We start from the raw sequence: 26,861 nt of genomic DNA, 5'->3' as shown, positions 1-26,861 counted from the left end.
AAACTACAAGCAACCTCTCGCACTGCAGGGACAGCCTCGGTGGACACTGTCCTCTCATTGGACTCATGACATATTGTTAATTAAGATAAGATAAGATAAAAACTTAATTGATCCACACACCAGGGGAAATTCCGGAATGACAGGAAGTAGACATTATAATAGAAAAATGCTGAGTATGTACATTATAAACATCTTTTCACTGTAGTGGTTTGTATGAAATGTTAGTAAGTAAAGTGCAGTGGCACAGGATTGCACAAGTAAAAATCAGTTTGTACAGAAGAAACATTTTTTTGTACATAATAAAAAGTTATTTTCTGTTAAAAAAATAGTGAAAAAGTAGAAGTATGGACTGACTCATAACTCTTTGACCTATTTCACATCCAAATTAAAGTGTAAAAGCATTTTTTGTATGCAATTGACTTCTTACTTGTTGCCAGTAGAGGAGTTTTTTTCCGGTGCATCATGTTTGACCTCATGAACTCGCTGGAAACTGAGAAACTACATTACACCACCGTCTTACCAGTGTTGCATCTTGCACGTTAGAAAATAATTGTCGCTGTGGTCAGTGTTTCCGATACTTGAAAATCAATAAATTAAGATTAAACATTTGTTGGTATTTACACACAAACGCTCGGAAAATTCGACGCGCGTCATAATGTCTAGCCAGTAAAGCTGCAACGTCAGCGTAGATACTGGCAAAAGCAGTTTAAACCATTCGTGAGTGTCATCGGCGGCAGTTGCTCTTTCCAAATGAATTGACACGAACAGTCAGCAGGGGGCGTTTTCAGGCAGTGTTGCCAACTTAAAGCATTTGTCGCTACATTTACCGAATTTTCACACCACTTTAGCAAATTCCTTTTCAAAAACTACCGAGCGACAAATCAAGTGGCTTTCCGGACAAACCTCACCTCAGCACAACTCCCTCTGTGTCCGTTGTGTTCAGTCTGAGGCAGAGCAGGAGTCTGGAACTCAGACAGAGGTCGTGCACTGTGACACTGGAACCCTCGAACTGTCCTAGACATTTTCCAGAGGAGCTGCATGTGTGAACGCAAGTGACTGAATCTGTTGAGCCGGACGTTAAATGGACGTTTCCCACGACAGCTCATTTTCTGGAGAGCAAACTGCTGAGAAACCGTCCTGTAAACCAAATCATAGATCTCCAGCAGATGAGAACATGCAGGAGCAAACTCCAGTTGTGTGCTGACTTTGTGAAACTCTGGACAATGACACTGTCTGAAGATCATACGTGAAAAAAGGCTCAAATAAGAAAGACACTTCTAACTCTCCTCCAAACAATAAAACATTAACAAAAAGTAAGAGAGAAGCAAAAAGATAAAGAAACCGTCTGACGCCAGGCTGAATGTTGAACAGGACAAAAGGACGAATACTATTTCAACAGTTTTCAGTTATCTCACAATTTCACATATTGACCAAACAAAGCCCAGGTTTTGACCTGGTCTTGTTATGGTTATGATTTAGCGGACGACACCATTTGGTTAAGCTTTGATTAAATGTACTTATTCTGTATTAAACCAAAACCAGGATTTTTTTAATAGCCAAAAAGGTTTTCAAGGAGCCTAAACCTAAGCAGCATGGAATGTGGAACTCAAATCCTGAGGTCTGGTGCCACTCGTCCACCCAGACCTCCTCATGTCACTGGAGAACACATTTCAGGAGAATAAATCTCCTACTAAACACGGACAAGGACAAAACACTGGAAAACCCGGTCTCGGTCTTGGAGTGGAAGCAGAACAAGAAGAGCTGTAGAGTATAGAAAAAGGACAATAAAAAAAAAAAAAATGACTTAGAAAGAGAGAAGAAAGGAAGGTTAGAGGAGAAAGTCGGGAGTTAAGAGGGAAGGAAAGAAACAAGTGGGAGCTGTAGTATTAAAGTGGATGCTGTGATTGCCTTTGATTTAAAAGAAATATAACTTTGTTTGAAAAAAGCTGCTGAGAGAATTGATTAGGCCTCAAGGCCACGGAATACAGTCACTGGATAATTCTAATGGTTCAGCACCTCAACCACTCGGGAAAATTGCCACTCAGACCTGTTTTAGTGATGAGAATTGCTTGACAACATAATGACTGCAGTGTGAACAGGGGAATAAATTCAGAACAATATTGATGGGGGGGGTTATAAAAAAATCACCCTGAAATTATGCCGTTTTTTCTTCTTCTTCTTCTTCTTCTTCTTCTTCTTCTTTTCTTTGGTATTCCGCGGGATTATCACACCAGTCAGATCACTTTTTGAAATGCACACTTCCATTTCAGTAACACACACTGTCGCGCACAGACACACAAACAGCGGGGTCAGGTGCTGCACTCGGATATGAGGACAAGTTGAAGTGGTGCCCCCCCCTCACAACTGAAGGTGATTAAGTCGCCTCTGCTTATCTTCTGATGAACACGGAACAACCCCTGTGTGAGAGTGTGTGTGTGTCTAGAATGGTCAGTCAGGCACACACACACACACACACACACACTGTGCACACAGCTAAGAAACAAGCTATATCGCAATCCCACACAGACCAGACATCACTCAGACAGCATATTGGCTAGACATTATATACAAACACACACACACACCACATGATGATATCACAGCGAAACATTCACTGCCACCATGCCCACACACACACACACACACACACAGATCCAAATGAGCAGCTGCTGCTCATTTACACCACAGATTAGCTTCCTTCAGCTATATTTACTTTCAGTGGATGGACCAAGAAAATGCACATCAGACCCGACAGCAGAACACACACTATGGATTTTCTTTCACCGCGGCTTAAAACAATCAAAGATTGTTTTGAATCCTCTTCTCCAGAAGCACATGTTCGCTGACTGAGAAGAAACTGTAGAACTGAAAAGCCTCTGTTGTTTTGTTTTGTTCTGAGAAACAGTTTGTAAAGAAAATACTCTGTTAAACTTAATTAACTTGTTACTGTCGCTGCCTCGTTCTAATTAGATTAGGGTGGAAAAAGCTGCCATTTACATTTTTTTAAGAAACTTTCACTTTTATAAACTTAAATCTTGTAAAAATATGTCATGAATATATTATGAAAACCTATGATTTATTATTATTATATATATATTATATTTTGAAGATAATCATGAATCTGTTAATTTGATCAGTAATTTGCAATAATAAGTATTTGAAAAGATATAAGTTTTGCTATAAAAGTTTCATAATTACTACTTTTCATAATTACTAATTACTACAGAATCTAGCTAGGACCAGAAGCTATAAATGGGACCAAACTACACAGTGTAGCTCAAATATTTGTGACAAGTTAGTGCAACAGGGTAACATGATTAGTTGATAACGTTATAAAAGATTATACATCTCCCAATTTTTGTCAAGGAATCTGTCTGCTCCTCTGAGAAACCGAGGCACCTGCAGCCATGCAACACCATCATGTTACCGGTGGAGTTTGCACGTGTGTCATTTTGGCCGAGTTAATTTCTTTTCATGCTCCCTCAGCGACTCACCGGCTCGTCCATCTGGCACCGACGCTGTTAAACAAACGTACACGCGGTCGCTGTAGCTGTGGGTTCGCTGGCATTCCTCACCGTGCCCGGGTCGACACACAACCAGATTTCATTTTGTTCAGAAACACACCGCTCATCTCAATGTTTGCTTTTCCACGTTTGCAAAAAGAGAGAGTGTGGAGGTTTTTTCTTACAACCCATCTCCAGAGCTCCAGCTCTGCAGTTGTTCACACACACACACACACACACACACTTTTGCTCCCTGACACAAACACTCGAGGGACTGCCGGCAGCAGGCGGGCCCGATGAGCAGCGGTAGTGTGTCTAAGAACGTTGTGTGTTTGTGTGTGTGTGTGTGTGTGTGTGTGTAAAGCGTGTGCTGGGACGGGCAGACAGGGCTAGCGCGTTATCCTCTTATCCCCACTGTTGTGGAATAGAGAGGCAAGCAGCTGGAGGGACTGCAAGCAGCCTGATAATGCCAGCGCTATTTTCTAACCCGCCATCTTAATCTTGTTACTCAAATGGTTGTGAAGAGAGAGTCATGAATTTTAATTTCTCTCAAACACACACACACACACACACACAGGGGAGAGAGTGTGTGTGTGTGTGTGTGCACATGTGTGGATCCCCCGTCTCTCCCACATGCATTAATAGTATCCCCACTGTGTCCATGCACTCATACTCTACTTCTTTCTGCCTCCCTCCTCCTCCTCCGTTCTCCGACAAATCTTCCCTCTCCCCTCTCTCCCCTCCCTCCCTCCACTCCCCCCTCTATCTCCCCATTTCCTACATCACGACCCACTTCTCTATTTATTCAAGCCTGTCCCTCTATCCCTTCCTCTACTCATCTCTCCATCCACCCAATCCCTCATTCTCTGTTTCCTAATCCTGCCGAGAGAGACCCCAGACATCCGGTTCATCCGTCCCTCCCTTGTCTCGGGGCGCCCCCCCCCCCCCTCCTCCTCCTCTCTCTCTTTTTTCCACCTTGTTCACTTTCTCTCCTGTCTACGCAAGCGGGGCAGGAATAAACGAGAAAAAGCAGGAGGCAGAGAAACGGAGAGGCGAGATGAGAGGAGAGGGAGACAGAGGATGGGGCAGAAGTGGCTACAACATAAATGGCTTGCACCTCGGAAAGGGGAAGAAGAAAAAGAGAAAAGATTGTGGGGGGGTGGGGGGGATAGGGGGTCGGGTTGAGAGCCGATTTAGCCAGCCACCCATGAAGCTGATTAGGCAGCCTGCGATCAGGAGGAACAGCTTTGCTTGTTAAACTTTTCACCTCTGCGAGCTCTCAGCCCTCACCGCGTTAAGTCCACCCCCCCCCAACCACCTACCCACCCCTCCGCCTCTCTATCCCTCCATCCCTCCATCTATCGCTCCTCGCTCCTTCCGCCTGGTAGAATTTGAATGTGAATGCTGGCCATGGTCCCCATTGCAGGCTTAGCACAGGGGGCAGGCAGCTGCCCCTCCACGCCCAACCACCCCCTGGGCTGTCTGCTTTCCCTCTCTCTCTCCTCTCTCTCTCTCTCTCTCTCTCTCTCTCTCTCTCTCTCTCTCTCTCTCTGTCTCTCTCTCTCTCTCTGTCTCTCTCTCTCTCTCCCTCTCTCTCTCTCTCTCTCTCTCTCTCTCTCTCTCTCTCTCTCCCTCACTCTCTCTCTCTCTCCCGGAGGGTCACAGGTTCAACCGCTGGTCGGTGCCTGGAGGGATGGCCACAGGAAGATAACACACATGAAGGGCACTTGGGGAGAAAGGGAGGGACCGAGTGAGGGAGGCGCGTTCATATTCAGCTACATGGGCAGAAGCTGCCAGGGAAATAAGGCTGAATGAGGAGAGATGATGTAGAGGAGAAGATCACTCACTTTCTCAGGAGGAGGTTTGGGAACAGGAGAGATGATGTAGAGGAGAAGATCACTCACTTTCTCAGGAGGAGGTGTGGGAACAGGAGAGATGATGTAGAGGAGGAGATCAGTCACTTTCTCAGGAGAAGATGTGGGAAGCAACGCTTGTAATTGTTTATCCATGTTGGTTTCTACACTTGTAACCGAGGCTAAAGACAGTTGTTTGGCAGAGTTCAGGCGTTTTCCAATTAAAAGAATGTAGTATGAAATGCTGCAAAAGTTGAACCAGGTTAAATGTTGTTGCTTGATGATGAATTCAATTTAAATTTTCTCTGTTAGATTTATTTATCTGTTTATTTGTGTTTTAATTATCTAAGTGTATTTTGAATTTCCTTACTAAGCCCTTAGATCAAGCGTTTGTTCTTAAATTTGCTCTATGAATAAATTTGACTGGACTTTCCCCCCCCCCCTCTGTGTTGGCAGCCCGGCTGTGTCAACATAGTCGTCTCTTTGAAATGAATAGGGGGCTGAGTTTTTTTCATGCAGTTTTAATGCCAGCTTGAGCAACACCCAAGCAAAGGAAGCTCCAAATTCCCCCACTGTCCACATTTCCAACGTGGACAGTTAGACACATACTGTACATTCATATGTCCTGTTCATTTGTGTGCACGTCGTAATGCAGCTGATTAAATCAAAGGACATGCAAAGATTGTCGAAAGTAGATGGCTTCCTTTTTTTAATGGAAGTAAGTTCAAATTAACAATTACATTCTGCATTCAAATACTTAAAAGCTGTAATTTCATTGGTGGAAACATTTGATTAAAACTAGAACAACTGCAAACCCAGAGTGTTATGAGCAAGAGAAAAGAATCTGACCTAATTGTTGGGAGAACAGCCCACAGTCCTCATGTAAGAAGGCTGAGGTTGGAGGGAGGATCACTTGCACACAACTTGGAAGCCGCTGACGGAAGTGGATTGAGGGTCAGTCTGAGTTTCTGTTTGTTTTGAAGAAACCTTTTCACACAGTCCTGCACTGTCTTGTTCTCACCTCACGCGCACACACACACACACACACACACACACACACACACTGACACAGACAGACAATCACACACTCTCACATGAGCAGAACCACTGAACTCACTTTCATAAGTCTCTGATCATTTGGCGAGACGCTGAGCGAGCTGATTAGTGAGTGCAAACCCAAACTGCCAGGTCTGCTTAAAAGGGCAAAGAGTGGGCACAACATGGACACCCCACAAAGCTGTGTGTGTGTGTGTGTGTGTGTTGTTGCAGGGGTATGCACACTAAAACTGGAACAATAAGTTAATTACTGAGTGAATAATCAGCAACTATTTTGTTGATCAATTAATCGTTTTCATGCAGTTCTGTCGTCTCGAATATCAGGATTTTTCTTGCTGCACATGAACAAGTTTACAACTGAACTTGAAGCTGTGGGTTGTTATAATGTGAGATTTTCACTATTTTGTGAAGTTTTATTAACCAGAAACATCTTTATTCAACTATTTAATAAAACTAGAAGGGCAGCAGGGTTCATACCTCAAGGCCCCTTATCAAAACACACTTAAATTCCCTACATATGGATTTTTATTTCAATCTGCACTAAATTGCACATAAATATCAGTCCTCTAATAATAACTTGTTATCTTTTTCATCAAGATCCAATAATTATTCTCTAAGAATTTAAGGAAAATATTGACTGGTGCGCCTCCTTACAATTTAAAAGACTATAACCAAAAAAAATCCTGGATCCTCCCCCTGATCTGGATCCACACCAGAATGGAATGGTTCTTTACTGGCTCATTCTGCATCCTCCAAACCAAGTTTTATGGTAATTAAAGTAGTTTTTTATAATCCTGCCTACAAACCAACAAACACAACCTCCTGGAGGAGATAATAACTTGCAAATAAATCAATAATTAAAATAATTGTCAATATCACCAATGCAGACATTACTGCACTGATCTGTGATGGTTTTACATATATAATAATGGGTGATTTAATTAAATAAATTGTTTTTAATTTAATCCAATCACCCAAGTTATGTGATAGAAACATGACAGAAAACATTATAGAAAACACTAAATGTGACCCTTTACATTTAAATTTTCTATCTGGTTGAATCTAAATTCATAATTCTTTGAAGATGGGGATTTGAAGTTGAGGATGTGTTTTGTGTTTTCCAGATGCAGAGAGAAGGGAAAGAAGCCTACGACGAGAACATCCACTATCCTCTCCTCCTCACGCTGACCAAAGGACCAGTCAGCCTCTGTGTGTGAAACCAGTGAGCCCTCGTGTCCTCCCAGTCCCACACTGACGCCACAGAGGACACAAGGAGGTCTGAGTGAAAGGAACAGTATTAGAAAAACACTGGGGCTGCGTTTGTCTCGGTGTCGAGTCAAACTAATCAAGCCGTGGTTGTATTTGAGACAATTTTATATTCACGTCGGCCACTGAGAGAATTTATATTAATATTTGAGTGTGTTTGTTTTGTAGTGTGAAGTGTTGGTGAGGAACATTTACTGTAAGTGAGGAGGAAGAGGAAGAGTTGGGCACATTCTATCTGTTCATAACAGTTCTAACCAGCTGCCATGTGTCACTCAAGGCTTTGGTTAATCAGCCGTCCAGGAAGGTGAAGCAGTCGGTCACCATCACAACCAACAAGCCAATCAGCTTGTTTGGTTATTATAAATAGTCGTTCAATCAGTGATACAGACTTTTCCTCAGGCTACATTCATACTACTATGTTTTCTCTGTAGTTTGTTGGTTATTTACAGAAAATAATACGGACAAGAAACAACAAGGGTGAAACGCAAGACTACAACACAGTCTCATTCTTCTTCTCACCAAGGCCAGCAGAGTATACTGTGGACGACAGAACGTAGTAGTGTTGATGTAGCCTCAGTCATTCCTACTGAAGAGTGGTCAGTCAGTCAGTCAGTTGACCAGGTGGGATCAACCCTGTCACTGTGTTTGTGGCCCCAGCTCCAATACATTCACCATCACAGACTGTGGAGCCGTTCACAGTTTCCTTTATTTCTCCCAGTTCCCTTCTTCACTTTTATTTCTCCTAACACAACTCAATCACTCAGTCACAGGTCAGTGTTTAGATCAACACAGTTTATTAACAGGGTTTGTGACGCGCTGGTGGAAGCTCAGAGTCCGAACCACCTTCAGGTAGCGTGTGTGTTTTTAAAGAGAGACAGAATACGTGCACATGTGACTCCTTACTCCTCGCAATTATTCAAAAGTGACCCCAATACTGTGGAATTGATTAAAAAGGTCTAAGATGTGATGCACAGAAATCTTTCTCTGTGCATCAGGTCTGTTTCTGTTTCTGATATTTCTCATGCAGACCTCTCCGATGGTCTGTTACCTCTTTTCTGCTGTGACTGAAGCATCGTGCTCCATGTCCACGCCTATTTAAGATGACTACATATGGTATACTGACAATTTATATGATGACATATTGATACATGATTTTTTAATGGTTTCATTTGTTATTGATTAAGCCTTTACATTCTATATATGACTGTTTCTTTCTGTTTCTCATGTTATCTCTCCAGAAGGAGGGAAAAGGAATACTACAGTATTCTTTCTGCTACTACACAGATAAAAGACGTCATACATTCACTAAAGTGCAATCACACAGTATCTGTTACCACAAGGATATTAAAAAAGGTTGCAAAAACATTTTCAGTATGAATGTAAAACCAACAATATTAAAGAGAACAAGCAGCCACAACCAGTGGACATGCAGGACGAATATATGATTTCAAATTTATAAAATACCTTCGTTTTAAAAGTCCCACAATCTCGAGATTAGAAACGTTTACACATCAGAGGCCAACACTCGATGTTGGCCATTTTTTTCAATCAACACAGTTTAACTCAGGTCCCTTGCATTCAGCGCTCTCTTCTCTGAAGTGTTATTGAGAAACATGCCGAGCGTTAGCCGGTCACTCAAGCCTGAAGTTGTACCTATCACTGCTAAGGTGTTTCCACATTTCACTGTGATCCACGCTGAACACAGCAGCCAAGAAGCTATGCAGTATCTCCCAGCGGCTGGTGTTTATGTGTCTCATGTAAAAGAAAAAGACTAATCCACCTCCAGAAAAGAACAGTATTCCCTCCGTGTACCAGCTCTGAAAGGTAAATTAATCCAGTTTTATCAGCGCTCTCGAAGCTTTGACGACTTAAATTGCTTTGCAAAGGTTCAGAAGAGTATTTAACTACATTTTTTTTGTTATCTGTAATGCAGTTAGCTGGATACCTTTGATACCTGTGGGCTAACATGCTGTATGAATACCATCCCAACTGTTACTGTGAGACTCCATCACTGTTTGGTGTGACAATCACCACAGCTAACAGCGAGGCCACGCTTCAGCACCGGTCTTTCGCCGTTTACTGTGACGTCTGCATCGCTGCTTCTTGAGACATCACCAAAAATGTGCCCCCTGTTTAACCCATAAGCTGTTGTCATGTCCCGTTTACATATGGACCTCGTTCAGACCTGCTATCAACACCCGTCCTGAGTGGTCAGCTCTAGAAACAAGTCTGATCAGTCGAACCACATTCTTCACATCCTGGGCCACGAGTGTCTACTCCGCTGACGTCCTCTGACCCGCGACAGTTAAATTGATTTCAATCTCAATCCGAGTAAGAACAGCTACATGTGGTCTCCGCATACAGAAACGATGGATGTGATTATTTGCATATAGAGCGGAGAACTGGGATCCAATCACATGTGGTCACAGGAGACACATTCAGGACAGATTTTAATGCCAGGCGAACGTGGGGCTGTCCACTGGTGATGGGATCTGTCAGCACGGGTGTTTGTTCCGGGTCTGAACGGGACCACGAGGATGCTGTTACCTCTTGTTGTGATATTAGTGCCGTGTGTGAGGAGACTAAGCACTTCTCACTGTGACGTCAGCAGAGAGACAAAGAGCTGCTGATCGTCGGTGTTACTCAGAGACCTCTTTACAAGGATTTGATAACGTTAATATGAGGGTAAGAGAGAGATCCTGTGTTGCAGGAATCTTCTGTTCCTACACATTTATGACATTGTACTGTGAGATGTTGTGAAACAGAGCTCGTTGATTTGTTGGTCATTTTCTGGCGATGTCCACACGGATCCTGATAGATTTCCATTAGGATCTGGTTTTGGGCTTTTCTTTCCACAGCTAACCACAAATAACCAAACACGTTAAAGTGGCTTTGTGGCATTTTGCTGCAAGTAGAGACAATTTGATACAAATAGCACATGATATGCTTTAAAGCTGCTGGCCTTAATGTTCTGTGCATTGTCCAATGCATTAGCTTTTTGCATTTTTATATATATATATATGTTTACTGAACTGAAAAATGCAATTGAAATATTTCCATTTATCTATAGTGTGGACATGGCCTCATATCGTGAGTCTCTGGTCAGTAAATCAGATTCCCTCTGCTTCAGTGCCACATGTGGGTTGAACGCAGTTGGCAGTCTTAGAGTGAGTGATGTTTTTTGTGAATGAATAAAAATAAAAGCATTTTCTTCAAGAAACTTTGGACTCTTTTTTGCTCTTTTCAAATTGTAAATAATTATTGAACATTTCAGCATCACAAAATAAAACACATTGGGGATAATTGATTTTCTGTCTTCTCTCTTATTTTGTTGACCTGCTCATCAAAGCTTCTTGTGTGTTACATTATTAACAATCCAGTGTTAAACGCTCACAGATTTAAAAAAGTTTCCTTCAGGCCCAGATCGGCTGTGGCCTGTCTTTCAAACACAATGGCCTCCCGCGGGCTAAGCTGGTGCCAGACAAGGTAACACACACACAGATACACACAGTTAGTGCTCACACACACATATCAAGACCAGTCAACAGTCCACTCCTTCAGTGAGAGAAAAGAGAGAGGGATAAAATAGGGAGGGAGGGCAGTACACAGCGTCGGATAATCCCGCGGGCTCACTCTTCTGTTTATCAGTCAGAGGAGGGAGGGAGAGTCGGTAGAAAGGGAGGCACCAGCAAGGCCTCCTGATCTGTCTTTTGATATTTTAAAAAGGTCTGTTCTCTCCTCCCCGACACTCTGCCGCAGAGACGGAGAGAAGCAATAGAAACAGCTGCAAAGACAGAGAGAGAGAGGCTGAAAAAGACAAGAAGACAGAGGAAGAGAGGAGAAAAGAAATGGGGAAAAGACACTGAGTGGCAGGAAGGAAAGGCGAAAGGGAGACAGCTGGAAATGAGGTGAAACTAGATCGAAACAGCGGGGAAAAGCTTCACCCGTGAAAGAAAGGAGAAGCTGACTGAGAGACGGAGATTGACTGGCGAGTGAGTGATCGAACAGAGAAAAAGAGAGAGACAGAGTGTTCCCAGCTCGACACAAGGGCCCCATTAACTTGACCACTTGCCCTTTGCACACAAAGGCAGGGCCGGCCCACTGCCCCTCCCACCCAATTATCCACGATTAGGCTCAGTGCACTGTGTCAAGATGGAGAGGGAAGGAAAAGAGGAGAGGGGGAGAGAGAGGCGAGCGCTGGGAGGAGGGAGAGAAGGAAGGAGAGCGAGGACTGGAAAGAAGTGAGGCGCAGATTGTAAAGGACGACAAAATTGTTAACATGGGGGAGATTGATTTAGCGCCCTCCATGCAAACGAGTGTTATGTGAATTACTGTGTTGGCCGAGAGATCTTAAAAGCTCAGAAACTTCTGTGAACTGGAACTCTACGTTCTCCTGTTCGCTGTGTGGTTCTGGTTATTTCTAGTTGACGTCTCAATGAAACAGACAGTGGGCTCTCTTTTAATATTTAATATTTGTAATAGTTTAATGGCAGATTGTAATTAGTCATGGGTGTGTTTTGGGCGTAAAATCCTTATAAACAAGACAAATTGCCTTTAACAGCCTCGATCGTGCATAAGTTTGGATTTTCCCGGTAGTAACACGTCTCTGCAGAGGAAACAGATTTGCTCATGCACGAAGTCAAAGCATTCAAGCAGCTCATGTGCTACAGACAAGTGTAGGTGTGTTGTGCACCCGCTCAGATTACTATCATGATGATATGCCCGTAAAATAACAGTGAAATACAGATTACAATCGCCTGTTGTACTCTACTTTGAACCAAATGTGTCTGCTGCCTTGACTTCAGTTCACCTGTTTCTCCAAAAACAGAACAGGGCCTGAAGATTAGCTTCGGGTTTGATTAAACTTATCCTGGTGCATTTGCCGGATGAGAAAAGTATGCTGATCCGAAACCAGCAAAGCCACTTGCGTTGTGCTTGGTCCGGCTTTGCTCTGGGTAAAAAAATGGGGCCTTGTAAGTGTTATCAAAGTGATAAAGACATTCTTCTTCCATTGCTTTGTATGTCCTTTTTGTAACTTTTTAAATCTACACAACAACAATGTTGTTTTATCCAACACAGATAAAATATTAAAAGATGCAAGAACACAAGTTGCACCTCGAGGACAATGTAAACCCAATAGCAACGTTTTTATGCTTCAGTGTATTCATTACTTTTGGCCATGTTTGCATAACATGCATTATTGAACATTGAACTCTTCCTCATGATACAGTGCATCCATCCACACTAGTGTAGGTCACACACACACACACACACACACACACACAAACACACACACACACACACACACACACACACACACACACACAGATCTTCCATACACATGAACTGGCCATGGGCTCAGCTGCAGTCCAGACACGAGTTGTGTTGTGTTGATACTCTGCCGCCAGGTATAGCTGGCATCTCCAGGGCCTGGGGTCGGCTGCCTCTGCTGCATGGCAGCACTGCTTACAGCAAACACACACACACACACGCACACACACGCACGCACACACACAAACACACACACACACACACTGTAAATCGAAAACTGTTTCAAACAGTTTTGCCTCATTGAATTACAAGGTCAGACATTGAGTTTTTAATTTGATCCGGGCCAACAATTAATTTACTTTCTGTCTTTTTGTTTTATATTTTATCAATAACCTTATCAAAGAGGTTATATTTCATTTGTTTATTTGTTTATATGTCAGCTGTATTACACAGAAAATTACTAAACTGAACCAAATGTGATAAAGTGGTGATGAGGCAATGACCAGGAAGGAACCTATTGAATTGTGGTGCAGTTGAGAATTTTTTACAATTTACCTTAATATTCTAAAATAGGGCTGTTTTTATCGTCAGCAATTTCTCATAAAATAATACATGGAATCTTGTATGGAGAAAAATAAATAAATACTGGAAAATAGAAAAAAAGACAAATTTTACAAGACTGTGCATACGGATTTTAAAAGTGAAGCAAAATACGCATCCCATAAACCTTTGTGATTGATGACTTTGCAACAACTTCCGGCGCTTCTTATCAGATTTAACCTTATTGTTAATATAGTTTAGCAATATATTATAGTTTGTGTCTCATATGTAAGTATATAGCATTTCATCCAGTGTTTAGTAACCTAGTCTAGTGAGGCTGAACAATCTGATTATAGCCGACGTATTGGGACCTGAGGATTGTGGCTAATACAGTTCTTCTCTTTAATATCGCATAGAAAGCCATGTTTTTTCCTTACAGGTGATGTCAGTAGGAACTGTGGCTCCTACAGGAGGATAGAACATTGTTTTACACTCTTGAAGCTTGTGGTAAATCGACCTTGAGCAGTTACAATATAATAGCTCCTAATCAAAGTCTCTATTCAGAAAATGATTTTGACTTCTGGAACCACGCTGTTGAGTCCCTTAGTATAGATGGTGGATGGATGGTGGATTAATGGATGGATGGGTGGATGGATGGATGGATGGATGGATGGATGGATGGATGGATGAATGGTGGATGATGGATGGATTGTTTGGCTGTGGTTTTGCTCTCCTGAGTCCTACAGTGACTTTGTGTGATGAGATACAGATCCAGGCTTCAGTTGGTCAACTTCCCTTCTGACCTGTAAACTTTCAAACACAAACATGGATCTTCCTTCAGTGTAGATCCGAGCGCACGGTGTGTGTGCACCCTGCAGCTCAGCGTGGTGACACGTCCCTCCCCCCCACCCCCCCTCGCCTCCCTTCACCACTCTGTCCATTGCCCAAAATCTCTGAAAACCTTTCAAGCCTTTTCCTCTCTCTTCTCCTCCTCAAGGCAATTTGAGGAGGGCTTTTTAAATGATCCGCTCATTATCGGTAGTGGAGTCACTCTGGTTTTTCAGCTCTGTCTGCCTGCCTTCCAGTCCCCCCCCCCCCCTCACCTACCTCCCTGTGTTTTTAAAGGGGCTTTTTTTTCTCTTCCTGCCTTGCTCTCCACCCCCACCGCCCTTCTCCTCCCTGCAGAATGGCTTTTTCATCCGTTTGTTTGTGCTCATGAAGTGGAATGCAGCAAAGTCCCTGAGAGCATTTTTTTTCCCCCACAGTTTTTTATTTTATTTAGAAAGCCATCGAGTAGGAGTTGACGTTGCAGCGAGAGTGGGAGACGCCCCCCCCCCCCCCCCACACACACACACACACACACACACACACCCCCGATACCCGTCCTCTTTGTGCCAACATCTGATGCCGGCCTTGATGACAATGACGCTTTTTACATTGCAGAAGAAAGAATTGAGAAATATGCGAAGGCGGAATTCTGTGGTATTATGGTTAGTCACCTGGAGCCAGGTGGAGTGATACAGTGTTCACACAGAGAGGGAAACATGCAGGTTGTAGCCTGTTTATTATTGTGTCTCTATTAAAACAGCCTCCGTCGCCCGTGGATGCATTTAACAGACGTTATCGCTGAAATACGATTGCCGTTCTTCTGGAGGCTCGGCTGCTCTGTAGGCTGCTCCTCTTCATCCTCACTTACCTGTTCAGCCCTTCCTTCTCTAATACCCATTAAACCTCTCCATCTGTGTGCAGGAGGTTGAGTTCACTGACTGACTTATTAGCTGATTGACTGGAGCGAGCTGGGTCCAGACTGAAGGCAACACACACACACACACACACACAGAGACACACACACACACACACACATTCCCGTTCACTCAGTACAGTGATGCTTACACATGAGCTTATTGCAACGAGCTGCTAATTAAGGGGGCTGCGCTGTTGACGAAAGCACTCAACTTCTCACTGATTAGGTCAGGCTAGGTGGGAGCGAGAGAGAGAGAGAGACGGAAGGAGACCGGGAGACGTATAGAACGGCACAAGTGGTTTGTGTTGGTCGAGAGTCCTTCCTATAAATGTTGACAGCCTCTCATGTCAGTATTTACCCCACTTTTAATGGGAGAGGGCCGACATTAGCCTCTGTAGGAGCCGCGCTGAATTAGCACCTGCCTCTTTGCATACAAGCAGCTGCTTTCGGTGCCATTGTCTGCCGGTGACTCTGTCAGCCAGTTAATCAGCGAGGCCATCAATCAGTGCGTGAAACAGTCAGCGAGACACTGAGTCTGTAAAATTAATGAGTGAGACTGTCACTGGTGCAGCTCCTGGTCTTGTTCACATTGTTATGTCTTTTTGTGCATTCAAATAATAGCTTTATTTGTCATTTCCATAATACACGTTAAACCGTCATGTAACATAACAATGTAAAAAGACATAAAAAAAGGGATCGCTGTTAAAAACAGGCAGTGAGTGGACCCACTGATATTTTCTATAAGAAAATGAACGTGACAAATTTACAAGATTATTTATGAACTAGAAAAAAAAATATTTCCATGAATAAACATAATTTATTGAAGACCCGCTCCAGGCCTGTATTTAGACGAAGTATATGAAAACACCCTGGTTGGAATATCCAATGTTTTCACCTCATATCCAAAATTCTTAAAATTACATCACGTCTTCATTACTTCCCGTCTACTTTCACTCTCTCATTGAAAGATCCTGAATTCATGAATAAATACATATTCATAATGATAATAGACTTAAAATAAACTGGGAACAGTTGCAAAAATGAATTCCCCCAAATTAAAACAAGCCTTACAGCTCAGCTCTTACATTGGTGGTAGTTACAGGTTTCTAACTCTACTTAAAATACATCCACACCCCTATGGACCCACATGTAAACCCACTGGGTCCTAGAAACTGCCCACTAGGTCCTAGAAACTGCACAGACTCATCGATACCAGCTTCTGAGAAATCCATGAAAATGTTGGAAAAATCCTTTTATCTCACAATGTTAAAGAAAGTGAAAAGAAAATCCTGGATCTGCTCCCTAATCTGGATCTGCTCCAAACTGTAATGGCTTCTTCCCTGACCCACAGCCCATCCTCCCACTGAGTTGCATGGTGATCTGACCAGTAGCTGGTGTGTAATCCTACTGGAAACATAACCTCCTTGGCACTGGATCGTAAACAACACATTGAGATTTTATCAGCTGTGACAGTAAACATGTCAACTGAAATAAAGTGAGATTAGGTTATGATATACTGTGGATGAACTATAATAAAACATACAGCGGTTCATAAACATTCAGAATTTATCAGATGCACTTTCAGTTTCGGTCCGAACAGCCGCCTGTGTGATGCTCGTACTTTCTGTAAATCTTCATTTATGATTTATTACCCTCCTGTGTGGCCATCTGTCTGTCTGCCTCCTCACCTTGTTGTTTCCATCTCGACACTCGTCCCCCCCGCACCCCCCACCACCCTCCCTCTCGTTGGCCTGTGTGCCTGTGGTCGCCAGGGCAACAGCTCTAACCTGCTGACCCATGTTCCCGTGGGCCAAGGGGCCATTAGGGGCCAGTCAATGAGCCTCTCTTCCTGCTGCAAGTGGTGCTGGCGGGATGGAGAGGGTCCTCAGCGTTGCTTTGAAGGTCAACGAGGCCGCTGCCCGGCACTCTGCCAGTGACTCTTAGGGCCCCGGCAAAAAATACAGCTTCTAAATAAAAGTCTAATCCAGCCACAGATAGATATAACTGTTGTTAAAAGTCCAGGATTTGAGTGTGGACGCTGATTACAAGAAAATCACTTAGAGGTCCCTTTTCACTAAGGGGAGTCCTTTTGAAAGGATCCTGGTTTGTGTGATCACAGGAAAGAAATATGACTTTGGGAGCGGTTGCATTGCTGATAGTGGATATGCAAAAAAGATAATCTCATATAGAGCAGTGGTGTTCAATGAGCTTTTTGTATTTCAGCCCATTAAAACCAAGCTTTGGCAACTTGTGACCTCTTGTGACAAGTGTTACAGTCATGAGCTGCAGGAAAATGGGATTTCTTTCATTTCTATAATTGAAAGTTGTGCAGAATTTTTTCACTTCCTTTCACTCATCCCAATATTTAAATTGTGATCACACAGATTTGCCAAAGACCACTGTACATGACCCTTTATTAAAATTGCTCTATTTGTAATAATACAAAAAGTCACTGAAAATAAAACATTTCTGAAAGTACTTTTGAAAGCGTTTTTGTTTCTCCCAGTCTCTTCCTGCGTCGGCTTACAGGGTGGCATGCACCTGTTCCTAACAATCTTCTGGACATTCTGTCCGGGGGAGGTAAATACTCCAGTAGCCACTTGTCTGCCTCCTTAGGGGGAAAGGTACATAGATTATGTCCACACTAATCCTACTGCGACAAAAAGGCATTTTACTTCAATACAGCAGTTGGGTAAGGGGTTCAGCAGATACACTCATCCTTACGTATACACACTTGCAGACACACACAGACAGACACACACACACAAACATTTCCCGTCCATATGTGCACAAGGACGTCGGTGCAATTAACCTTTAGCTGATTCAGTCCGAGTACTCTGTTTGATTGAATAGAGCTGGAGTGTTCCCTACGCCATAACCACAACCTTGTGTGAGTGATTGAGAGAATGTGTGTGTGTGTGTTTGTTTGTGTGTGTGTTTGTGTGTGTGAGATTGAGGGGGGAAAAAGTATGAGGGGCCGTGAGGGACATTATTCAGAATACCCTCTCACACACACAACTGAAATGCTCTCACACACACTACTGAAAAACTATACGCTCACACACACAACTGAAATGCTCTAACACACACTTATTAAAAGCTCTCACACGCACATATGAAAAGCTCTCATACAGACATATGAAAATTTCAGTTGAAACGGAAGGTGTTTCAGTTGAAACGGAAGGTGTTTCAGTTAAAAAGGAAGTGGCGGCCCCTGCCGCCGCCGCCACTGCCACGCCCCCCGCCCTGGACGATGTTGCGAACGTCAACCGGGGCGGACTGCTCGTCACGCCGGGTTCAAACCGGACGCGGAAGCGCCGCCGAAGCGCCGCGCAGCGCTAATCCCTAGAGCTGCATAGAGTGGATGACGGCGAAAGAACGATTTGTTTACTGCTCCGCCGTTAAAGAGATGCGGACGTCAAAACATTAGCTATAATATTAGATGCGCCTCGCATTCTCTCCTCCCGGTCGCGCGCCTGTTATGCCTCCGCGCCGCACCGGTGGGAGAATCACTGCGCTACACAGGGGCGGCCCTAGCACATTTGGTGCTATATGCAAGAGCCCCCCCCCCCTCAACCAAAAAAAGTTGAAAAACGGAATTGCAACTTTCAGACGGTATTTTGCCCTGTAAGACTGCATTTCATTTCAAATAAACACAACAACGATCACAACGACATGGTGCAAGCATTCGTTTTAGACAGCGTCTCTCCTCAGGAGAAGGAAACATTACGTAACGTTTCAGCTTGACCTCAGATAATATAAACGTGTTCACCGTTCAAATTCATTATTTGTCATTAAGTTGCGTTTAGTTCAACGTTCTCATAAAAATGAACGCGTTCTTTTTAACTCGTTCATGGACAACACTGCCTGAAACTCAATAGCCGACTGGCCTACCTGCCTCGGCCGCCTGCAGGTGACTCTTCAGCTGTGCTGGATTGCTGTTCACTGCAAAGTGAACCCGAATGAGCTCTACTCAACAAGACGTTTGTATACTAGTGCTCTAAAGGTGGACCAAAGTTTAACCAAAAGTTTAAATATACAGTGGGACAGCGGTATTTAAACTTTTTATTTTAGCTGTCATGTGGTTCATGTCTTGACATGTCCTCCCAAAAGTTCTTAAATTTTGTGTTGACATGTTACATGTTTAATGTTTGACATGTTTAATGTCATTGCACTTAAATTTGTAAAGATCTCCTTTAATTAAAAATAACAGTTTTTGGATTGGATTTATGAGCCGTTGTTCTTTTTTGCACTGTATAGGAGCGGCCCCCGCAAGTGCAATTTCAATTGCACTTGTTTTAATAAATAAATACAGATTTTAAAAGCATACATGATCTGTGTAAATATATCATTTGAAACTCAAACTGCAGGACTTGGACTTGAGACTTGTCAGTCTTGACTTTGGACTTGACTCTGGACTTGCCTGTCTTGACTTGGGACTTGACCTGGGACTTGAGGGCAAAGACTTGAGACTTACTTGGGACTTGCCAGAAAATGACTTGGTCCCACCTCTGGAGGATCATACAGCTCACTGTACTTCTCCACTTAAATTATTAATTTAATGTCATCCATCTTCAAGAACTTCTCCACTGTTTGCTATGTCGGGTGTGGAGGGTAAATTACGTATTCTCCACTCAAACCTATGTGGAGAATACGTAGCCCCCCCCTCTCTCTCTTTTTATCTATATGACTGCTTGTGTGCAGAGGGGGACATTTAATAATGTGATTGGTAAAATTGGTAAAATTAAATCTCCAGGACAACAGAAGGGGAATACAAACTATGGGATGCATATTTAATCATTTATATCATATAAAATATAAAATATGTTATCTATATCGTTTAAAATCATTTTTTAGTGTGTTTCCTGGCGCGAAAAAAGAGGGGGTACGTGCGCGGGGGGGGGGTAGATCTTGTTGAGCTGGTCATTTCGAGAGAAGCTCACAAGCCTATAAAGTGTGGGCACCCCTGATCTATACAATGATCCTAGTAGATTACTCACATCACTATCATCATGATTATATCTGGACACAGCAAGAAATGCAGATAGAGTTTGTGTATGATCATCAAGCTCTCTATAAAGCCTCTCCTGACCGAAATTGTTGGATTCCTCCCTTTGCAATGAGGCAATGCATTGCAGAGCACTAGTAAAAAAACTTACAATATCCTCTTCATTGCCTCTCACCTCAAAAAATTAAGTTTGGACGAGAAAAACAAGGAGGATCAGGTGAACATGCATTGTGGTTGAAGCACTACTTCAAATCCAGTAAAAGCACATGCACTTCCTGGTGTGGACTTCCTGTTTCCTTCAGTTGAAAGGAAGGCCTTCCTTTTTAATTGTAATGCATTTAATTGTATTCACCACTGAACCGTTATATTCCACAATACTATGCAAGAGCATTTCAGTTGTGTATATGAGCACATTTCACTAGTATGTGTGGGAGATTTTCAGTAGTGTGTAAGAGCATTTCAGTAGTCTGTGTGAGAGTTTTTCAGCAGTGTGTGTGAGTGCATTTCAGTAGTGTGTGTGAGAGCTTTTCAGTAGTGTGTGTGAGAGCTTTTCAGTAGTGTGTGTGAGAGCATTTCAGTAGTGTGTGTGAGAGCATTTCAGTAGTCTGTGTGAGAGCTTTTCAGCAGTGTGTGTGAGAGCATTTCAGTAGTGTGTGTGAGAGCTTTTCAGTAGTGTTTGTGAGAGCATTTCAGTAGTGTGTGTGAGAGCATTTCAGTAGTGTGTGTGAGAGCTTTTCAGTAGTGTGTGTGAGAGCTTTTCAGTAGTGTGTGTGAGAGCATTTCAGTAGTGTGTGTGTGAGAGCTTTTCAGTAGTGTGTGTGTGAGAGCGGCATTTTTCAGTTGTTTGTGTGAGAGCATTTCAGTAGTGTGTGTGAGAGGGTGTAGTTTTTCAGTAGTGTGTGTGAGAGCATTTCAGTAGTGTGTGTGAGAGCGTATAGTTTTTCAGTAGTGTGTGTGAGAGCATTTCAGTTGTGTGTGTGAGCGTATAGTTTTTCAGTAGTGTGTATGAGAGCATTTCAGTTGTGTGTGTGAGAGCTTTTCAGTTGTGTGTGTGAGAGGGTATTCTGAATAATGTCCCTCACGGCCCCTCATAAAAAAGAGTGTATTTCTGACATACTGAATTTGAGCTTTCGGTAATAAGAGATTGGGCGGGTAGTAATTTTCTTATGAATTCCCTTGTGTCTACGCCCGTAACTCTGTGTGTGTGTGTGTGTGAGTGTGTGTGTGTCTGAATTGCCACAAGTGCAGCCACTTCTGCAGCCAATGAGTTTAAACTCTGAGCTCCAGTGTTGTGGCCCCGGTTTATCCTGCCCAAGGAGAATCCGTGGCTCCAGCTCGAGTCTAGCCTGTGGCCCTGGCAGTCTGTCATCCGTCAAGAGCCTACTAGCCTTGAGTTCTCTCTTTGTTATTGGCTGCAATGGATGGAGCTAAGTATGTGCTGGAAATATTGGAACCCCCGAAAATATTGGCAAGATTCAGAAGTGCCAGTTTATTGCTGGCCTGCGTCTGCACATCCATCCATTTTCACTTTCTCATCGTCTTTTCTCCCTTTACTTGCAAGTGAGGTTTCATTTCCTTTGATTACCTGTGATCTCAGCCAGTAAATAATTTGTCTGCAGTGTAATTTTTGGAGCCGGCTGATTCAAACAAGTGGCCAGCTGCAGGGACAAAGAGCAAGCACTTTACCTGTTACAGTTGCTGGCCTGATTCCTCTGCAGCTTTCCATTGCCAAGAAAGCCAAGAGTGTCAGGTGGAGGGAAGTGGGATCTGATCAGGAAAGAAAACAGGACATTCTGCTTTAGCTCTGGATCAGTGGGCAGATACGTTTCTATCACCTCCATCATTTCAGAGAATAAGTCATAGATCTACGTGTAAAAAATGTGGTTTCATAAGGTGACTGTTGAGTCTTGGAGGAGGTATACACTGTTAGGAATTTCAAACTTTTAACTATAGGTTGTGTCTGAAAGAACTCTTAATAATAAAGCTAGAGGTAGTTTTAGCTAGATATAATGCACATACAAATTAATTTAATAACCGTTGCTGTTTAGTGCCAATAATGTATCTTTTAGTTGTCCTCATAATTAACTTCTTGGATATTAAAGCATATTTTCATTAGCTGTATTCAACATCAGACAGAATTCAAGGAGCTGTCCTTTCTGGGGCAAAGTCAGTATGACATTGTTTAGTTTCGAGGATGCGAATGTTTACACATTCACAGTCAAGATTGTTTTGATGGAGCAGACACACAATAACACAATAATAGTTTCTCAAACCATAATGAATGACTCTTTTCATAAAGGCGGAAGGGGAGGTAGGAGCAGTGGGTCAATAACATTACCTTATACAAATCATTATTTTCAACCTTTCGCTTATCATATTTAATATTTGGAATTTGCTAATAATGTTTGTACGTCACAAGGATGGCCAGTCTAACAGCTGTCCTGATAGGAGAGTCGTAGGTTTGTTATGGTTAAGTTGGTGCAGCCAAGATGGCTAGAGCAAGACACTTTCTACTCAAGGCTGAATTACGAGACAACATCAGACTGTCAGGGTAGATAGAGTTGCCCTAGCAACCGGTAGAGTAGCGTAGGTGCATGACGGAGAGCTGCTCGCTGTCACTTCCTGGATTCGGTAACAAGAGGCGTGGGACTGCGGCTGGACCAATAAGGGAAATCCAAAGTGATTTGCGGTGACTCCCCTCCAAATATTCATAACCAATCACATCAAATCTACTGTTATAACTATACCAAACCCCTTCTGTTCGGGGCCATTTTCATCTTCCTACTGCTAACTTAATTAGCATAGGCTGTGATAATTGTCCATAGCTATGAATAACTTTTCATTGTATCTTTAAATAAAACATTTTATTGAACCAAAATCTTGGATCGGCTTCTCTCATTATATAGGATAAAAAAACACGCCTTAACAACACCACTCTGGTTATTAATATTATATAGTACGTTGAGATGATTTAATGAGATGATAATGATGTCTGTCTGTGATTAACCCTGCTAATTAGTTGTAGTATTTGTAGCCATATAGCGTTTGACCTGCTGCTGTGTATAATTACACACTGAGGGTGTGTTGCTGTTTAACTCACTGACTCATTATGTAGGTTTCGAGTATATGTGCACCTCTGTGTGTTCTTGTACCTTTGTGTTTACTGTGTGTGTGTAGGTGAAATGTCCTATTTGCCTTTGTAAATATGCGCAGTATATACAATATGTGTTCACGGGTCTCTGACTGCAGGTGTGTGTGCCTACGTGTGCACGTTTTATGAGCGTGCACGTGACAGTATGCTACAGTATAGCCTCCCCCGCGGCGCGCTCATGCTACAACGTGGCGGCGCTAGCTCAGAGTCATGCCGTGTGCCGTTGTGCGCCACTAACTCACACAGCTCTATTAATTAGCTGTTTGATGCTGTTAATTGGGCTCCCACTGCTGCACTAATTGATAACTCCATTGCCATTGAAAACACCGAACACAAACACAGCGAAGTCTCTCGCCGCACAAACCTATTCAAGCTCCCGAGAGCGAGAGCGTGCCGGGTGAAAAGCGGGAGGAAGTGAAGGATGAGCGGCAAAGGGCCCGGGGAGGAGAGGAGAGCGAGGAGAGACAAAGAGAGGTGAGATGAGGGGGGGGGGGGGGGTGCGGCTGCAGCTTCCCCATGTTCTACAATGCAATTTCCCAATGTTATTCTACACTTTGATTACTGTGTATTGGTATTCACTCGTGGCTAACTCTCACAAACAACAGGCTCTGTTTAGGTTTCCATTGGATGAAAATGTAAATGCAATCTCATGTGTCAACAGCAGGTAATAGCAATATCATCTTTCTATTGCTCCGGTATCTGCATAGCTCCACACCCCTCACGTCTCTAATGGCACTGTTCAGCTATTCATTGAAATGTCTGTTATCATATAGAGCCTGTGTTTTTACCTGTCACTGTCTCAGACACTGAGATGTCAATGCTCCGCGTCGGGAGTCAAAACAATATTATAAGAGCAGTCACATTGGGAAAATCATTTCTGAGAGAGGGGACGTTTATATCAGGGTTTTTCATCAATTAGTATTTCAGGTGCGTGCCACCGCTGTCGCTCCTTTGTGAACAAAGCCCGACTTTGACAAGGAAAGAGCCCTTGTCAATTTCAACTTTGAAGAAACTGTTTTCTAAAGTTAAATTGTAGATTGTGGAAATACAGGATTATAAGATTGTTATTGTCTTTTTTTTAATGATTGTACCTTTTTCAGATCTAACTGGAAACAGATCATGAGTCATTGAGCTGGACAATAAACCTCTCAGTTATTATCGCAATATCATTTTCACCACAACCTTCTCTCAGGAGCAAAAATCATTCTTGCAAATTGAAAGAAACATTAACAATGAGACATTCATCATTATCGATATCAACCAGTATTCATATTTGTTTGAATTATATATTTATAATGGTCTCCTGACATGACTCCTGACATTTCCCCCAGAACCTACAGCAGTTTGACGTTCTTGGTTTTTTTCCTAGGGTCGTAGAAAGATCCCCCCCCCCCCCAAACCCACTGTCTCTCTGTCCCCCGCTCACGCTTTGTTTCTCGCTTGTTCCTGTGTTTTCTGTGCTGTCTTGTAAAGGAGGCAAACTAAGAGTGTGTCTGAGTGTTCGTGAACACATATCCACATGCTCTGCCTTTAATGGTGGCAGTGGTAGTAAATTACAGATCAGGCCAGACCATTACTACCATGCACGCGCGCAAACACACACACACACACACACACACACACACTGACACACACACACAGAAACAAACACACACAGCTCTTGTGACATCTGGACACACACCTGTTTCCAACCTTATGGTAGCCAAAGCAGCACCCCCAACTGTGCACCCCCCCCACACACACACACACCCACCTCCACACACACACACACACACACACACACACACACACACACACACACACACACACACACACACACACACACACACACACACACACACACACACACACACACACATACACACAAACACACAGTCTTCTGCTGAGGCTTTTCATTCCATTTTCTAAAGAAAAGTACTCTCACTCTTAAGCTGGTATATGGCCTTCCTACTCTCTTGCTATTATATGTCTTTCCATTAGAGGCAATTACTGCTCCGGCTACAGCACAAGCTCCAACATTCTCATAGGTTCCATAACTTCTTGTCAAAGAGCTGACTTGTTCATGTCAAGTATGCATTGTACATGCCGGAAAACAAGTTAAATGATACTTCGGTCAATATCGGCATACAGCTTAAAACCCTAAAACCTTCAAAAATCTTTTTTTCTTTTTTTATTACAAGGCACCATATTTTACGTTTATCATTTTAAAGCTTTAGTTTACTAACTGCAGCTGTTTGTACAAACAGAAAAGTCACGAGAGTATATTTTTGAAAATGTTCTTTTAAGTATAGAGACCAGAACCCGACACTTAACTTCAGTCAAGCTGCACCAAATTACACACACTCATAGATATTAGTTCCTTAAATATGTCTGAATATGAATATGTCAAAAAAGCCATATCTCACAATGTTACTAAAAATCCCGTATCGCCTCCTGATCTAGATCCGATTTGTGGTAATTCGTTAAGTATCATCCAACAACAAAGAAAGAGAAAATATAACCTCCTTGACAGAGGAATATACTGAACTGTATTTTAAATGTCTAAAAAAAATGTTGCTAGGTGAACACCAGCTGCCCTCAGTTTACATCCACCTCTCTGCAAACGCCATACAGTTACAAACCCCCATTGCTCCTTGGAGACTCATAATCCAGCCGTGACCTGACAAAATGGCGTTCGACAACATGAGAGACAACTTCCTGTATTTGGCCCCCGTGGCCAATAGTGGCGTGCACTCGTACATCAAACAGAGCTCAATAGGCAATGTCCCAGCGGAGACAATAACAACCTCTGTGGCTTTGAAGCAGCCGTCGACCTCACTGTACAAACACCGCACGCGAGGTCGAGAGGAACACGGCCAGAACCGGACGGAGGCTTTTATTATGTTTAGTGTTGGACTTCAGAAGCTGCTTCAACTTCCTGTCAGCAGCGAGAATATGTTTCCTATATGTCACCAGGCCACTGTGTTTGTGTGGGCGAGTGGGTTTTGCATTCATCGCTACGCTCTTAAATATACTTGAGAGAGATAAACCATGTTTTTATATAAACAACATACACGTCTGTGCTACAAATGAGAGTTCAAAGTTTGTTGCTAGGACTCAGCATTCTTGTAAAAATACAACCAGGACTCAACAGACGAGGCAATTGAGCCCAAAATTACATATGAAAAGAATTTACTTTTTATTTATTACTGTGAACGGACACAAATTAACATATATTAGTAATAATGTATTTTTTGTGTTGAACTCACTTATAAAATGACCAAACACGACAAACACTAACAATAATCATGCTTGGAAAATGGATACTGGATTTTGCTGTGGGGGTAAAAAGGAGTGAGAATACGTTGTTTTTATTTAAGTTATCGTTTCTACACTATAGCTGGTTTAGTTGTAACACTGTGTTAAATCTTACCCTGTCATATAATATTATTTTAAACATGTAATAACCCAGTTATTAAGATAAAAGCCA

The 26,861-nt window shown here is 42.8% G+C and overlaps 1 protein-coding gene across 1 annotated transcript in view; it reads left to right on the top strand.

Moving 5' to 3' along the window:
• camkmt (calmodulin-lysine N-methyltransferase) overlaps positions 1 to 10,874 on the top strand; it is a 97,457-nt gene extending 86,583 nt beyond the window's left edge. Inside the window, exon 11 of the mRNA XM_061087393.1 lies at positions 7,537 to 10,874. Within this exon, the coding sequence (XP_060943376.1) occupies positions 7,537 to 7,629 (93 nt within the window). The 3' untranslated portion in view covers positions 7,630 to 10,874. The remainder of the gene's footprint in view (positions 1 to 7,536) is intronic.
• Positions 10,875 to 26,861: the final 15,987 nt, after the last annotated feature.

Source organism: Limanda limanda, chromosome 15 (genome assembly GCF_963576545.1).
Source record: "Limanda limanda chromosome 15, fLimLim1.1, whole genome shotgun sequence".
Lineage (NCBI taxonomy): Eukaryota > Metazoa > Chordata > Actinopteri > Pleuronectiformes > Pleuronectidae > Limanda > Limanda limanda.
This window is presented reverse-complemented; position numbering and strand designations above follow the sequence as displayed.